Source organism: Argopecten irradians, chromosome 9, assembly GCF_041381155.1.
Source record: "Argopecten irradians isolate NY chromosome 9, Ai_NY, whole genome shotgun sequence".
NCBI lineage: Eukaryota > Metazoa > Mollusca > Bivalvia > Pectinida > Pectinidae > Argopecten > Argopecten irradians.
The window spans coordinates 39,703,183-39,722,227 of record NC_091142.1 but is presented as its reverse complement, the minus strand read 5'-3'; the positions used below and the strand labels follow the sequence as shown (position 1 = coordinate 39,722,227).

Sequence of the window (19,045 nt, the reverse complement as noted above, 5' to 3'; positions counted from 1 at the left end):
ATCAAAACAGAAAGGCACCATACCGATGCTGTACATTTTATCAAAACCAGAAAGGCACCATACCGATGCTGTACAATTGATCAAAACCAGAAAGGCACCATACCGATGCTGTACAATTGATCAAAACAGAAAGGCACCATACCGATGCTGTACAATTTATCAAAACCAATAAGGCACCATACCGATGCTGTACAATTGATCAAAACCAGAAAGGCACCATACCGATGTTGTACAATTTATCAAAACCAATAAGGCATCATACCGATGCTGTACATTTTATTAAAACCAGAAATGCACCATACCGATGTTGTTCAATTGATCAAAACCAGAAATGCACCATACCGATGCTGTACATTTTATCAAAACCAGGAAGGCACCATACCGATGCTGTACATTTTATCAAAACCATAAAGGCACCATACCGATGCTGTACAATTTATCAAAACCAATAAGGCATCATACCGATGCTGTACATTTTATCAAAACCAGAAAGGCACCATACCGATGTTGTACAATTGATCAAAACCAGAAAGGCACCATACCGATGCTGTACAATTGATCAAAACCAGAAAGGCACCATACCGATGCTGTACATTTTATCAAAACCAGAAAGGCACCATACCGATGTTGTACAATTGATCAAAACCAGAAAGGCACCATACCGATGCTGTACATTTTATCAAAACCAGGAAGGCACCATACCGATGCTGTACAATTGATCAATACCAGAAAGGCACCATACCGATGCTGTACATTTTATCAAAACAGAAAGGCACCATACCGATGCTGTACATTTTATCAAAACCAGAAAGGCACCATACCGGTGTTATACAATTTATCAAAACCAGAAAGGCACCATACCGATGCTGTACATTTTATCAAAACCAGAAAGGCACCATACCGATGTTGTACAATTGATCAAAACCAGAAAGGCACCATACCGATGCTGTACATTTTATCAAAATCAGAAAGGCACCATACCGATGCTGTACATTTTATCAAAACCAGAAAGGCACCATACCGATGCTGTACAATTGATCAAAACCAGAAAGGCACCATACCGATGCTGTACATTTTATCAAAACAGAAAGGCACCATACCGATGCTGTACATTTTATCAAGACCAGAAAGGCACCATACCGGTGTTATACATTTTATCAAAACCAGAAAGGCACCATACCGGTGTTATACATTTTATCAAAACCAGAAAGGCACCATACCGATGCTGTACAATTGATCAAAACCAGAAAGGCACCATACCGATGCTGTACAATTTATCAAAACCAGAAAGGCACCATACCGATGCTGTACAATTTATCAAAACCAGAAAGGCACCATACCGATGCTGTACAGTTGATCAAAACCAGAAAGGCACCATACCGAAATTGTACAATTGATCAAAACCAGAAAGGCACCATACCGAAATTGTACAATTGATCAAAACCAGAAAGGCACCATACCGGTGTTGTACAATTTATCGAACCATAGTTCCCCGTAGATATAAATATAATGGACGCTTACATTACCTTCGTGCCAAAAGTAAATACGGTTTTAAAAGATAAATATATCCATTGATAGACAATAAGGGTTTTTCCACGCAGAAATAGAATCGAAGCAATTTCTTAAATTTCAATCAAATATTCGGGGTCAGTAAATAGGTCAAAATCCACGTTAAACATTGACTTTTTTGTAGAACACGATTATTGATTTTTCCCAATTTATTGATATAAGAGTTATATCACTGATAACTAAAGTAAAATGTTAGACGCAAACTATGTAGTGGCTGATACATCCTTGTATTAAGCTAATGTGGTCATATCAAGACAGCATTTTAAATATCACCTTTAAAAACTGTTCCTGTGCCTTTCAGCTGTTTTTTTATAGCATTGAAGCTCGATACATAACGGTCAAGTATATAGGAAATAGGAAAATTGGACTTGGAAAAATACAAATCACACACAGGACATTAATAATGCATCGGGATATTAGACATGTAGAATCACGAAAAAGGGAAATGTCCCAGAAAGTTAAGCGTCTTCTGCATCATCCAATGCCGCTTCCACACTAACGAATATTAAATCCGAGTAAAGCTCATATTTTTTTAAAGAAAGGCATTGCAGAGTTTATCTACAATTATCAAACACACAAGACCTTTTATATATTGTGACTGATATGTTTTATAGGATGAAGGAAACTTCATACCTTTATAAAAGACCAGTAGGTCAGTCGAATCCTCCACCACCTATCAGTAGTCGGTGTCTGTGACAAACATACCAGGTACCTGGCCATCATTTTATTGCTGTAGAGATGTCTGTTTCCATACTTAACAGTGTTATTTAAACTTCCTAATTTGGGTGCCTATTGTTATTGTCTTTTAAAATGTATTGTTCAATGAACTTTATTATCGGATCTACAAATGTGATCTATACAAATTTGATTATATTGTTTTATTATTATTTCATACTCTATCCTTACATTACGACGGGACATAAATAACATTTAACAATATCAATTGTTCCATGCTTGTGATGTTAAAGCCGTTGTTTTGTACTACATAATGTCTCGAGCTACATACCTTGTGATGTTAAAGCCGTTGTTTTGTACTACATAATGTCTCGAGCTACATACCTTGTGATGTTAAAGCCGTTGTTTTGTACTACATAATGTCTCGAGCTACATACCTTGTGATGTTAAAGCCGTTGTTTTGTACTACATAATGTTCTCGAGGCTACATACCTTGTGATGTTAAAGCCGTTGTTTTGTACTACATAATGTCTCGAGCTACATACCTTGTGATGTTAAAGCCGTTGTTTTGTACTACATAATGTCTCGAGCTACATACCTTGTGATGTTAAAGCCGTTGTTTTGTACTACATAATGTCTCGAGCTACATACCTTGTGATGTTAAAGCCGTTGTTTTGTACTACATAATGTCTCGAGCTACATACCTTGTGATGTTTAAGCCGTTGTTTTGTACTACATAATGTCTCGAGCTACATATCTTGTGATGTTAAAGCCGTTGTTTTGTACTACATAATGTCTCGAGCTACATACCTTGTGATGTTAAAGCCGTTGTTTTGTACTACATAATGTCTCGAGCTACATACCTTGTGATGTTAAAGCCGTTGTTTTGTACTACATAATGTCTCGAGCTACATACCTTGTGATGTTAAAGCCGTTGTTTTGTACTACATAATGTCTCGAGCTACATACCTTGTGATGTTAAAGCCGTTGTTTTGTACTACATAATGTCTCGAGCTACATACCTTGTGATGTTAAAGCCGTTGTTTTGTACTACATAATGTCTCGAGCTACATACCTTGTGATGTTAAAGCCGTTGTTTTGTACTACATAATGTCTCGAGCTACATACCTTGTGATGTTAAAGCCGTTGTTTTGTACTACATAATGTCTCGAGCTACATACCTTGTGATGTTAAAGCCGTTGTTTTGTACTACATAATGTCTCGAGCTACATACCTTGTGATGTTAAAGCCGTTGTTTTGTACTACATAATGTCTCGAGCTACATACCTTTGTATTGTTATCATTCACGTCTATCTTCATCCTCGATACTCCAGGGCTTCTGATCACTTACAATCTCTACATCTACTACATCCTCGATACTCCAGGGCTTCTGATCACTTACAATCTCTACATCTACTACATCCTCGATACTCCAGGGCTTCTGATCACTTACAGTCTCTACATCTACTACATCCTCGATACTCCAGGGCTTCTGATCACTTACAGTCTCTACATCTACTACATCCTCGATACTCCAGGGCTTCTGATGTTAAAGCCGTTGTTTTGTACTACATAATGTCTCGAGCTACATACCTCTGTGTTGTTACTATTCACGTCTATCTTCATCCTCGATACTCCAGGGCTTCTGATCACTTACAGTCTCTACATCTACTAGAGATCGTAAGTGATCGGAAGCCCTGGAGTATCGAAGATGGTCTATCTTATTATACAATGTTTGTGACGTAGTTGGTTTTCGCACCTAGGTGTTGATTTCATGTATCAAATAATTCAGATATGCATCAAACAGAAATATATAAATAGATGAGTACAGGTACATCTCCCCCCGCCCCCGCCCTCTTTTAACCTGAAATCCACTATAAATAATCCAAAAGCAAAGGATAGAAACAGCAACGTAGAAATAAGCATAAGTTAGATCATTTGCTTGGTTGTTTTTTACGGCCTTGAGTTATTAAAGAACGGTCCCCTGTATGCAATCTGTTTGTGTGAACATAAATATATTTTAGAGGCTGCGGTATGTTCGTGTAGTGTATAATTGCAAAAACTCTTGCAAATTTTATAGTTGTATAGCTGAGACATCAGAGTATCAGCACTGAACACAGACATTAATATAAAAAAAAACGTACATAAAAAACTTGAATGATACCAAAGTGTTACCTGCAAACCAAATACAAATATAAGTACAATGGCTAACTTGTATTATACAGGTATTCAAACATAAGTAAAAAAAAAAAAAAAAGTCTAGTGGAGTGTAATCTATTCGATACATAAAGACAAGAGTTTATACAAGAAATTCGTGTAGTATCATCCAAGACCCTGGTAGTATTTGGGGCATCAGGAGTTCCGTCTTTACGTTTTACAGGGTTGTCTCCCTTACAGGAAGGTATCCATGGTGACGTCATTATTTTGTGAGCGAAACTCATGAAGGTTTCTCTCAAAAGTATGACGTTACACCCGCCGTCACATGACGTCCCAATGAATACCTTATCACAAGGGAAGATAACTGTGTAATATCCGAAATAAGATTGTGATAACAAAGGCGATGTCATGTAGCGTCGTGTTATTTTGATTTAAGCCTAGGAGTATTTACTGATGATACCAAGCTCGTTCCCTGTTTCATTCATGTTTTGATAGATAGAAAGGTGACATTTAAGCATCCTCTAAAGTATTGGGTATTTCTGTAAAAAGTAATTATTTTGATGTTCTGAAAACAAAGCCTTCAATCGTTGGTGAAATCACTATCTTTTTCTCAAGTCAATAAATGTTCCTTCAGAATTAATTGATTTATTGAGTATTTCCGGTACTGTAGACACAGTTATTAACAATGATTGTCCGGATTATGCAATAAAATAATTCAGTCGTAAAAGTGTGACCTTCAAAAAACCTTGTTTGGCGCATTATTATTTCTGAACTAAAATGTCTTTGAACAATTTGTCATTGCATATTTTCGTGTGAGACATCTATTAAGCATGAATATAGTTCTATTAAGCATGAATATAGTTATCGCGTTACATACAGTAAATACGTATCACGGTCGTAAACCGTAAATCATATTTCATTTGTATCTAAAACAGTACTCATGTTACATACAAAAGAGGACAATGTCAATGTTTTTTGAGTTTGACTTCCTCTCTTTTCATTTACTGCTGTAACTTATTCATTCAATGGTAATTATTTCTATTTAGCTTGGAAATCGTACTGAAACATGTCGGTTAATGTAGCATTTCTACAGGTGCTAGGCTGACATTAAAGTGTTTATCCTCCTGTAGTTAATATCTATACAATCCTTTGAGGAACTGTCTGTGAAGTTTAGCCTTGTCAGTATGACTAGTTACGTGGTATAAACAATTATGGAATCTGCTGTTTGATTACACTGAAGTCACAAAAACCAACCAATGCCTCGAGCGCTCCCCATGTGAGGAAGGCTCTAGGTTCTTTTTCATGACCTTGACACACCACCGTCTGTAAAAATGGTAGTTTCTACTCCTGCTCAGCGCTCAGCATAAAGAGCTACAATATGCCAAGATCATCAAAATTAGACTCGTCACTGAAAATTAGATCACTACTGGAATTTTAGACCGTGGTCACCAAAATTAGCCCGGTAACTGAAATAGACCCGTCACTGAAAATTAGACCACGGCTGGAATATTAGACTGTGGTCACCAAATTGAGACCGGTCACTGAAAATAAGACCACGGTACAAATATTAGACTGTGGTCACCAAAATTAGACCGATCACTGAAAATTTGACCGGTTACTGAAAATTAGACCCGTCACTGAAAATTAGACCCGTCACTGAAAATAAGACCCGTCACTGAAAATTAGACCACGGCTGGAATATTAGCCTGTGGTCACCAAAATTAGACCGGTCACTGAAAATTAGACCCGTCACTGAAAGTAAGACCACGGCTGGAATATTAGACTGTGGTCACCAAAATTAGACCGGTCACTGAAAATTAGACCCGTCACTGAAAGTAAGACCACGGCTGGAATATTAGACTGTGGTCACCAAAATTAGACCGGTCACTGAAAATTAGACCCGTCACTGAAAGTAAGACCACGGCTGGAATATTAGACTGTGGTCACCAAAATTAGACCGGTCACTGAAAATTAGACCGGTTACTGAAAATTAGACCCGTCACTGAAAGTAAGACCACGGCTGGAATATTAGACTGTGGTCACCAAAATTAGACCGGTCACTGAAAATTAGACCCGTCACTGAAAGTAAGACCACGGCTGGAATATTAGACTGTGGTCACCAAAATTAGACCGGTCACTGAAAATTAGACCCGTCACTGAAAATTAGACCCGTCACTGAAAATTAGACCCGTCACTCAAAGTAAGACCACGGCTGGAATATTAGACCTTGGTCACCAAAATTAGACCGGTCACTGAAAATTAGACCGGTTACTGAAAATTAGACCCGTCACTGAAAGTAAGACCACGGCTGGAATATTAGACTGTGGTCACCAAAATTAGACCCATCACTGCAAATTTAAAGTGTCCGGTTGGGAAGTACTTGTTCGGTGTCTCTGGCGGCCTGCTTCAGTGATATAGCACTATAAAAATGACAAGAGCTCCATGCACAAGGAGACACAACACGAAAATGTTGCTGTCTTCCATACACGTCACACACGCAAGGCATACGAGTGTACGGAAGGCCGGCCTCAAATGGCAATGACCCTGACTGTTTATATGCCGTTGTTCTAATCAACCAAACAATTAAATACAATATTTACAGACGTATATGATTCGAAGAAATATACGCTGTGTATTGAGATAATTCAAATGCTTCGTCCTTCTAGTTTTTTTTCAGATTTAGGAAAGACTCTAACTTGATTTGGGGTGATGATAGCCATGGTGATCACAAAATTTATACAAATGATACAAAAACAGAACAAAAATTAAATAAACAAAAAAACAACCAAAGAAATATTTCAAAATTAGTATAAATTATCTATGTAATTGTATGAATGATGAATAATGTTTGAATAAAACTAATGAAAGTAGATTCAAAGGTTAAGTCATCGTTCTATTATCGTACTTCTTCCGTTAAATAATAAAAAAAGAAAAACGAGAAAAAGGGGGAAACGAGCTTTGTTGCTAGTTAAATATAGTGAATATCTTAGTTATTCCGTGTTGCCTATTTTGGAAATACCAATGTGACGATTTACGCGTAAATGTTGCGAGATAAGCTTCTCGGAATGGAGTGAAAAAGAGCATGATTGAACTTGTCACTTGTAAGAAGCGGCCTCCGTAATAACAAATACTAACAACAATTTCTATATACAAATGCAAATACTAAGTTGAATTATTTTCCTGGTTTCAATTCCCCAAAACACGGTTACAATTAGGATTTAAATCATTTGGGACACAAAGTTCATGGAAGAAATTTGAGAATATTATTGCAAATTGGAAACATTCAACCTTAGTATTATTTCCTTCAGTTGCATTTTTTAATTTACTAAAGGTAAATGTTTAGATGTAGCCATACTTTTATAGTTTATACAACTGGTAAAGTTAGGTTCTGAATAGTTACTTGTGAACTGCATCACCCTATTCGAACGTTCACTAATAACTGACTAGGAAATCCTTAGCTTTGTGGTTAAGTTTCTCTTGTCACGCGATTCGCTTTAAAATCAGTAGTTTTGATAACTACGAATCCATTCCCTTGCAGTCCGGTAACGCTGAAGCTGAATGTATAGCGTTTCTTTGGTATCCTTTTTGTTTAGGTCAAACATTGAACATCTTTGCATTAAAATGTTTCCACTTTATTTTATAACAAAGCTACAGTTTGTGTTATGCAAAGGTGCAAACTGTGAGATTTATACACTTTTCAAACTGGTCGCCATTCCCCAGTTTAACTCGTTGGGACGCGTTCGTATCAGAGTTCGCGGAAAACAGGCCTAATATAATAAGAAGAAATGGGTGTTTATCGATCATCCTAGAACACTTATGTCATGCTTATTGTTCCTATTAAGTCAAGCATGAAGGTATAGGAACTGGAACAAATATTCCTAGGCGGGATTGTTCGGTAAAGGGCGTCCAGTATTCTGATTGGATACTTGGGACTTGAATCATTTAGTTCCTCGTTGATTCATTCATAAAGTTTGAATACCATTGTATTTGTATGTGCGAATAACGTCTAAAATGACCGAAGGCAGCTGAGTCATAATATCAAAATGTGCAATCAACCTACCAATACCCTCTATTTGGGATAAAATTAGTTGAAAATGTTTCCCACCGATAAGAGGTCGCTCTTTGGTTTCATACTAGATCGATAGAAACTTGATTTTATCCAAGGGGGAGAAACATGATACCTGAGGCCTTTTCACGTTCTGAACTATTGGTTTTACGATAATAAAACAACAATGTCACGTTGTCATTGTTTTGCACAAATACAAGTCAATATTGGATAAAAGAACATTTAAGTGGCTGAGAGAAATGTACACATCTTCACGGTAGGTACTCTCATCCTTCGAAATGATTTCCTTATGAAGTAGTCAATGACCCGTCTATTGACCTCAGCAGCTCTTGCAGTACATATTGTATATTTGATCAGTTGAGATACCGTATAGCTGGTTATATTGGCGGGTCTTACATATTTTCGCTTGATTGACACATATTTTTGCGGGGTTGATATATTTTCGCGGGGTTTGACATATTTTCGCGGGGTTGACATATTTTCGCGGGGTTTACATTTTTTCGCGGGGTTGACACATATTTTCGCGTGGTTGACACATATTTTCGCGAGGTTGACATATTTTCGCGGGGTTAACATATTTTCGCGGGGTTGACATATTTTCATGGGGTTGGCATATTTTCGTGGGGTTGACATATTCTCGCCCTTGCTTGGGATGTTACCGACAAGTTTGAGAAATCTAAAATATCGGTGTTCTATGACAGTTGAACTGCTGAAGCATACCGTCAAAGACACCAAACAATTAATTTTACATTGAATGCTAAATAACCCATCTATTGACCGGAGCGTGTCTTCAAGTTGTTTATCTAAAATGTATCACATTACGTAAAGATTAATTGTTATAAAAACGAATAGAGTTACACCTAGATGGGGCACACTAGTCAACGCGCGTAGTGAGAAAGGAAATTGGGCACTAACAAAATAAACATCTTTAAAACTGCAATTGTAAAACATCTTTAAGAGACAAAAAGCATTTGGTTATGTAATGTTTGTTTTATGTTACTGAGAGTAGACTATTCAATATCTGTTCTGATAATGATATTGTAAGCTAGTCAGACATTTTTTAGAAATTTAGTGTTTATGAAAGAGTTATTTAGAAAAATTTGAACTATTGTTACTAAATATAGCTCTTTATTTTCATGTTGTATGTCTGTCATACCTGGGACTGGTAAGCCCATACACACAGATAGACCTTGAACTGCACCATGTTAAAGATAGTCTTAGGTGTACAGTGTAATACATACGAATGCACCTAAAACACGGCTTGATGGTGAACAAAAAATCAGCATTCCTAGGCAGTTAAACATGTTAAAAAAGCCACAGGAAGTTATTTGTCTAAACAATTTGCCTTTTCTATGAGATTATAATGGCCTGAAGATAAGCTTACAATGCTTCTTCAGAGTGTCCTGATTGGTAAAGCTAGAGACATTTATTCTTCTTTATCTGTTGATGAGATTTCAAATTACCAAGTAGTCAAGAAAGCTATTTTGAAAGCTTATGAGTTAGTTCCTGAGGCTTACCGCCAGAAATTTCGAAACTCGAGAAAGAGAGATGAACAAACTCATGTAGAATTTGCTAGAGAAAAAGAACAATTATTTAATAGGTGGTGTGATTCTAAAGAAATTGATGAGGATTTCGGTAAATTGAGGCAATTATTGTTGATAGAGGAGTTTAAACGTTGTGTCCACATAAACATAAAAACTCACTTAGATGAGAGAAAAGTTGAAACACTTAGTGAAGCAGCTACAATGGCTGATGATTACGCTCTCACCCACAAAGGCTCATTTGTTAAAAACATTTCTCAAGACAAAAACAGTACCACAGGTACTAGTAAATTTGGTCAGCCTAGGAACCCAACCTTTAGTGGCCCTTCTAACGACAAACCTAAATTAGGTGATAAGACTAAGTCTGATTCTAAAACAGATCATAGGGCAGGTGTGGGGTCTCCTTCTGGTCCTGTTTGTAATTACTGCAAGAAAGTAGGACATATTATGTCTGAATGTTATTCTCTCCAGCGTAAGGAGCAAAGGCGTAAACAGTCAGTTCCTTCTGTGTTAGCTATGTCAAAGCCTAGTCAGAAACTTAGTAATATTGTGGAAGATTCTAGAGTGTCTGTTGAAATTAAGAGCTCAGAGTCTGATAGTGTCTTGGAGAAGTACTCTCCCTTCATTTCTGAAGGTTTTGTTTCACTTACTAGTGATATCACCAACTTGAAACCTGTGAAGATTTTGAGAGATACTGGGGCTTCTCATGCTTTAATATTAGATGGTGTAGTGCCTTTGTCTGAGGAGACCTCATCTGGTAGTAGTGTTTTGCTTCAAGGTGTAGAGTTAGGTTTTGTTAATGTGCCTCTCCATTGTGTTTATTTAAAGTCAGACTTAGTAACTGGGCCTGTCACCATTGGTGTTAGACCGGAACTTCCCATAGAGGGCGTGTCGCTCATTTTAGGCAATGACTTGGCTGGAGAGAAAGTTAGGGTAGATCCCTTACTGTCCAGTATTCCAGATAAAACAGGTGATGCTGAGACTATTCAACAGGAATTTCCTAGTATTTTCCCTTCTTGTGCTGTAACTCGTTCAATGAGTAAGAAGGTTTCTGATGTTGCAGTAGTTGAGGATCATTATAGTCCAGGGTTAGGTGACACTTTCTTGGCTCATAATATAGAGGATATCGGGGGCAAGTGTGATCTTTTGAGCAATCCTGTAGACTTTGATAGTATGGAGTTGTTCCTAACAAGGGTACTTCTTTGTCTGACATGATGAGTAAATCATCTTTGTCTAGAGAGGAGCTTATAGAAGAACAGGAAAAAGATTCTGAAATCTCCTTACTGTGTAATCGGGCTTTGAGTGAGGAAGATGCGGAGAAAGTCCCAGTTTGTTACTTCCGTAAGTCAGGTGTGTTGATGCGCAAGTGGCGTCCACCTGATGTGTCTCCCGAAGAAGACTGGAAGGTTGTCAATCAAATAGTTGTCCCACCGAGGTATAGGCAAGATATTCTGAGTTTGTCTCATGATGTACCTATGGCAGGGCATTTAGGTGTGACCAAGACTTATAACAGGATCTTAAATCACTTCTTTTGGCCCAAGTTGAAACGGGATGTGGCTGATTTTTGTAGGTCTTGTCATATTTGTCAGATGGTAGGGAAACCTAATCAGAAAATCCCTGTTGCACCTTTGCATCCCATTCCAGCATTTGAAGAACCATTTAGTAGAGTCATTATAGACTGTGTAGGTCCTCTACCCAAAACTAAGTCTGGGAATGAATATCTTTTAACTATTATGTGTGCTTCCACACGCTTTCCTGAAGCCATTCAACTCAGAAATATTAAGGCCCCTAACATAGTCAAGGCTTTGGTTAAATTCTTTACACTGGTTGGTCTTCCAAAAGCTGTCCAATCGGACCAAGGTTCGAATTTCATGTCTGGTATTTTTCAACAAGTCATGTACCAGCTCCAGATCAAGCAGTATATGTCTAGTGCTTATCATTTTGAAAGACAAAATTCTGGACGAAGATTCTAAAGTGAATCTCTTAGAGTATGTGTCTAACTTTAAGCAAAGATTGACAAGGGCATGTGAACTGGCAAAAGAAAATTTGGCCGTTACTCAAACCAAAATGAAAACATGGTATGATAAAGATGCCCGTGCAAGAAGTTTTGATCCAGGTGACAAAATTTTGGCTCTATTACCAATACCGGGTCAGCCTTTGCAAGCTAGATATTTTGGACCTTATGTTGTTGAGAAAAAGGTCGATGATGTTAACTATATTGTACAAACTCCAGGGAGGCGCAAGAAAACTCAATTATGTCATGTTAATATGCTTCAGAAATATGTAGATAGATAAGAGAGCAAGACCTCTCAACCTATTGCTACTTTGGCCTCTATACCATCACAAAGTGAAAGTACAGCTGATATTTGTAAATTAGACTTAGATGGTGGTGTACAAGATGTAGGTTTAGACTGTGGTGTTAAGTTACGGAACTCAGATGTGCTCGCGAACTTGGACAAGAAACTATGTCATCTATCAGAAAAGGAACGCAATGAACTGAAAGATTTGATACTTGAGTATAAACATTTGTTTCCGGATACACCAGGCAAAACAGATGCTATCTATCATGACGTGGATGTAGGCGATGCGCCACCTGTCAAGCAACATCCTTACCGTGTCAATTCTTTGAAAGAAGAACATTTAAAGAAAGAAATTCAATACATGTTGGACAATGATATTATTGAACCAAGCAAAAGTGAATGGAGCTCTCCATGTGTTCTGGTGCCAAAGCCAGACAAGACATACCGATTCTGTACTGACTTCAGAAAAGTAAACTCTGTCAGTAAAACAGACTCTTATCCAATTCCAAGGATTGACTCATGTATTGGCAAAGTTGGCAAAGCCAAGTACGTAAGCAAGTTTGACCTGTTGAAAGGGTATTGGCAGGTGCCATTAACAGAAAATGCTAAAGAAGTGTCGGCATTTGTAACCTCACAAGGTTTGTACCAGTACAAAGTTATGCCGTTTGGTATGAAGAATGCCCCGGCAACATTTCAACGTCTTCTTAACAGCGTGATATCAGACCTGGAAGGCTGTGATGGATACATTGATGACGTCATCAACTACCACGACACGTGGGAAGACCATCTACGCGGGATTCGTGAATTCTTTGAGAGACTCACTACCATGAAATTGACTGTAAACTTATTGAAATGTGAATTTTGTCATGCAACTGTTGAATTTTTAGGCCATGTTGTAGGACAGGGGCAGGTTAAACCTGTTCAGGCCAAAGTAGAATCAATTATAGATTTTCCAACTCCTGGAAGCAAGAGAGAGCTGATGAGATTTCTTGGTATGGCTGGATACTACAGAATATTTTGTCAAAATTTCTCTGTTATAGCAGCTCCACTTACTGCTTTGTTAAAGAAAAATGTCAAATTTGTTTGGTCAGACGAATGTAAGTCTGCCTTTGAGAAATTGAAAGTCATATTATCAAACTCACCAGTTCTGACTGCTCCAGATTTTAATAAACAGTTTAAACTGTTTGTTGACGCCAGCGATGTAGGTGTTGGTGCTGTTTTGATGCAAGAAGGTACTGAACAAATTGACCATCCAATTTGTTATTTCTCGAAAAAGTTTGACAAACACCAGAGAAATTATTCCACCATTGAGAAAGAATGTTTAGTATTGATTTTTGCCTTGAACCAATTTGATGTGTATCTCTGCACTACAGTTGTGCCTGTGTTGGTCTTCACCGACCACAACCCTTTGACATTCATTGGGAAAATGAAAAACAAAAACCAAAGAATTCTCAAGTGGAGTTTGACTTTGCAAGAATACAATCTTGACATCAAACATATCAAAGGGAAAGACAATATTCTAGCTGATGCTTTATCAAGGATTTAAATATGACTTGATATGTCAAGAAAGTTTCCTTTTCAAGAAAACTTTCTTTTCTTTAAGGAGGGGTGTGTTATGTATGACACTAAATACATGTAGTTATGAGATAAGGGAGATAACTCCTACAGCTTTATTATCAATACATCCTATAAAGGTCATATCATTAATCTAGGTTATAGAACTTTCTAGAATATTATCATGTATAAACAAATATGTTTGTAAACATGTTGATTTTAAGTAGAGATCTAGAATGATCTATTTCCAGAAAGTTCTGTGTGTTTATTTACTCCAACTGTCTAAAGCTAATCAGAACTGTAATGAGACCTGTAATGAGACATATCAAGAATTGTACAGTGCAATATAAGATTCTATTGGGAGAGCTATTGTGACTTTATCTGTGGATTATTACAACAGTTTGTGTGGATTTATTCATATTGCCTGGAACTTTACAAATCATCTGTGGACATTCATTTTCCTCGTGGATTTGTGATTATTGTTAATTTGAAACCTGGAAGGATCAAGGATTATACCAGGACATTCGCATACAGATAAGTAACACTTTAAATCATCGTATTACTCTTGTACCACCACCAATAACTTTAGATATTGTAAACCATCTCTGTATAATATTGTATATATAATTAAATTGTGTTTTGAATTTAGCTGCTGGTTTCTCATTTCTGTTATTCTTGCTTGTAACAAAAGCTATACAGTCACTTTCCAAGTAAGTTTTTAGTACATTAAAATCTGTATTGGAGCCACTTATAGTATTGTCATCAGTATAGTTGTAAAATTTTGATGACTTAATATATAAAAACATGTCATTTACAAATATATTAAACTTTTTGATATTGAATGGTCGTGTGTAACTCGAAGTCTGAATTTCACTGAAACACACATGAATGTATCTAAGAGCTTATCTGTAAACTTTCCTTGTTGGTCACCCTCGATACCCCAGAGGTTACTTTAACTGACGTTACATCCACCCCTGGATTATCTCATAGTAGAATTGTAGGCAGTCAAAAAGGAAAAATCTGAACAAATCATAGACCTGCAAAGAACTCCTTTGAAGGCTACAGAGAGAGAGCGACGCCCAACTTCAAAGCCACACATTCAACCACAGTGTAGCGTTATACGGCTCTTTTGATGTACATCAAATGTCTCCAGATTTACTCTGAGATAGTCCAGAGTGGATATAAGGTCAGTGAGAGTAATCCCTGTAGTATCGAGGATGCTTGTTGGCATGCATGTACGTAAGGTTTTCAAGCCTTTAGTATGTGGTGTGGCTGATAACAAAATCTAGAGACGAGATTCTTTTAAATGTAGGGTATAGGACGCTACTTTTTATTGACCCACTGGATATTATGGAATGAGTTTAATTTTCAACATGTGAAGAAATGGAATGTGACAAAAGTCCGTAAATTAATTATATTATTCATATAATTGTATTATATTATATTATATTAATATATCATATTATATTAATATATTATATTATATATATTATATTATATATCATGATATTATATTATATTCATGATATTATATTATATTATACTTGACAATTTTGTTTTGTCCACACGGTTGGAATTAATTCCTTGTCCCATATTATATTCATTAATACATTTATATTCCTATTCCTACATTATTGACGACGAAGTGTGGTATACATGTTATATGTCATATTAAAAAAAGACTTTCAAAGAAAACAACAATGTTCGAAAAAGAAATTTAAAATTGCCTCATCACTTTCCGTTAAGCAATTAGATCACGACTTACATTTTGATGACAAAGCAGCTTTGCCTTACTTTTATCTGAAATCAAGCGGACAGAGTAGAACCTTGAAATTTGGTATTGTATTGTGGCTTTCTGGCACAGAAAGGATTGAATTTGAAGGGTTTTTTCTGTTTGAATTGCTAATTCGATTATCTACCAATTAAGTTGATATTTTTCCTCCTACGCGTTTCTGTAACCAGTTGCATACTTTCAAATATCCCATCACGGCAATTGAAGCTCGTATTTGCGGTATTAGTATTTTTTTTGTCCACTGTATGGCTTTGAAGTTCGGCATAACTTTCTACAATCTTAAGAGGAACTAACTGCAGGCCTTTGATTGTAAGTGATCACTTCACCTGATACTGTGACATTGTTCAGGGATGGCTGTATTGAAACAGTGGTATATTAGCAGCTCGATTAGATAACTACTGTACGTGTCGCGTACTTCGCCTCTACCAATGCACATTTGTACTTTATATTTTTGTGTAGTGTCATTGTCGTCGGCCAACGCCACAACGACAACCTCATTAATCTAATGGGAATAAAATTGATTAGAAATCCATCCAATCAAATCAGGCGTTATAACGACATACACTACGGGTACAGAAAGAGATCTTCAAGTAGCGATCTCAGGATACAGTATGAATTAAAAGTAGGTCACCACCATGTATACTGGCTCGTGCCGGATTTGACCGAGATTTGTATGGCGCCTGTCGTCACCATGTTGTTCTTTTTTTACCTATCATAGTTGCTATGGTGATTTTTTACCTGTCACAGTTGCTATGGTATTTACGTTTTACCTGTCATGGTTGCTATTGAATGCACTTTTTACCTGGTTTTGAACATGCAGCTGTAAGGATTTAGTTTAGTAGACTGAACACATAAACGTTTCGTAACCGGTTGGCGAAGCCGACTTATTTCTAGTTTAGGTTTTCATGTCGTCATCAGGCTATTTCGTTTTCGTACAATATTATCATCTCGTCCTGGAGTATCGTGATCTCAGATCCCGTTATCGTGTTTATCGTGTTTATATGACACGACATGATAAATCGTCCCGAATCAGACACTAAACTAACCTCATAGCAGTCGTGTATTAAAAATTGATTTCAAATTCTACCTAGAACTGTCGCCAGAGTGGACGACTAATACCCCCGCAGCACAAATTTAGTAATAACTCCATTAATAGGGGACACTGCAGATCCCCAATATAGTTTACTCAACTCCCCTGTATGCCAGGATTATGTGTATCAAATTTTATTAAAATCTGTCAAGTTCTCTTTGGTATGTGTGTGAGGGTGAGTGTGTGTGTGTATGTGTGTGTGTATACATGAAGGTGTGTAAAAGTATAAATTTGAATGTCATGTAAAATTGATACAAATGAAATACCTTTGTTATTGTATTTATGATGTCAAATTGTCTTTGTCTGTATTGTCTGTAAAAATGAAAATGATTTCAAAAGTAAAAAAAAATTATAAAAAAAAATCTGACAGGAGCTTAGGAGGAATTCGCCGGAAAAATTTGTGTCTACAGACAGACGGACGGACGGACAGACGGACAACCCGATTCCAATATAAATATTTCAACGATTATCAATATCATATCAACGTAATACATTTGGGACCCAGAAATCTGGACGGTAACCAAGTATAATACTAAGTGTTATTCCTTCCTGTGTCACGATAGTAATGTACAGTTAGCGTACCGTATAAGGAAGGACATATTATAAGAATGGGTTGTTTGACACAAACGGCCTTGTGATATATATAAACAAAACATTGATAGCATCTCATGATTTTAAAAGTTCAAGATAGAAGTATGCGTTAACAATACCAGAATTTTTTATTTTAGATAATCCATTTAATTGGGTGTTTATGGCTGCCGATTTAATAAGGTGGTTATCTTATAAGAAATTACACCTATTTACGTTATAGATTTGGTTCTGAATTTGTAATGGTGACTAGAGAGTATCATCTTACATAAAGTATCGGGAATAACACAAGTCTTAGAAATACATCTTATCTTTCCTAAAGGATTACCTTGAATAGATTTTTATGTTATGGAGATAAAACACAAAAATCTGAGTGTACTCTATATAACCGCGAAGCGGTTTATGATGATAGTGCACTTAGATTTTTATGTTATATCTCCATAACATAAACATTTTATTCAAATTAGTCCTTAAAATGCAATTTACTGTTAATGACCTCTTCAATATTCAAAATTTATTTTGGGAATCTTTTGTCTATGAAATCACTACGCCGTCATCTCAGCCAATCAGAAGCAGCTTTACAAACGGCGACGCCAGTTTTTCCTTTATGGGCTGATAAAGTTATTTTTAAGCCAATGAAAATTCTCGTAACAAGCAAAATTGAATTATAATACGTTGATTACCTCGGGATCCTTGTTGGTGTGGTAATTGCTTTGTGTTGCTATTAATTAGCTATTGAATCAATTGGAAATAAAAATATACATGTGATATGTATGTTGCGTTTTATTCATCTTGTCATCATTGGGCATGCTCTGATCGAATATACCCAAATTCTACTACATTTCAACAGAGGTTCTGGAAAAATCTTATTTTAAGCCAAGGAATTTTCTAAAGTTAAGAAATATTGATGACAATGGGCCCTGCTTAATTAGCGGTATTGTATAAAGTGGCACACGCACTATCAAGTAAATTTTGCAATGCTTTTTAAGTTAACGAATTCCTTAAAGTCACACTTTACGTAACTATCTACAAAAACAAGTTTAAATTGTCCCTAGATATTGATACCAATTGTGACTAATATTAAGCTAAATCAAAAATATCTTAATCATCTCTGACTAGTATTGAAATAGCAAAAGTTGTTGTTTTTTTGTTTTTTGTTTTTTTAAATCGCTGCATGTAAACAGCCTTTTTTTGAATGCACCGCCATGGACGTTACGATTGTTTCCGAACGGAACGGAATGAAAGTTAGATAATGTTGGTGAAACTGAGCCCTGGGTGTTTGTGGTGCCTTAACGATCCACAACATTTTACTTTGCCCAGAACCATTATTTTCTGTCACGCAATGCCAGTGATTCGATCGACCTTATATAACGTTGATAGTATTGTACTGACATCTATTCTCGTCTGTTGCTATAGTAACTTCCTACATATTTATGACGGTTTTTGTCTAGTTGTTTACATCTTCCTTGATGTTCAATATTCGTGTTGCATTCACGTCAGATCTGGTACATCATCGATACTTCAGGGGCTACTATCACTGAAGTTATATCCACCCCAGAATAGCAAAACTGAAGGCATTTCAGGAGAGAAAAAATTACCAATCACAGGCCTGCAGAGACTTCCTTTGAATATCACAAAGAGAGCGACGCCAAGCTTCAAAAGTAACACAGTTAAACCACAATGTACATGTATACCGTTATACAATTTCTTTGA

The 19,045-nt window shown here is 36.7% G+C and overlaps 1 protein-coding gene across 3 annotated transcripts in view; it reads right to left on the bottom strand.

Annotated features, from left to right (window-relative positions):
• LOC138332310 (uncharacterized) overlaps nucleotides 1–2,346 on the bottom strand; it is a 47,888-nt gene extending 45,542 nt beyond the window's left edge. For all 3 annotated transcript variants that reach the window (XR_011209806.1, XM_069280350.1, XM_069280352.1), the window contains exon 1: nucleotides 2,203–2,346. Coding sequence is in view for 2 of the 3 variants with exons in the window: in XM_069280350.1 (XP_069136451.1) it covers nucleotides 2,203–2,292 (90 nt within the window). In the remaining variant the exon portion in view is untranslated. The remainder of the gene's footprint in view (nucleotides 1–2,202) is intronic.
• Nucleotides 2,347–19,045: the final 16,699 nt, after the last annotated feature.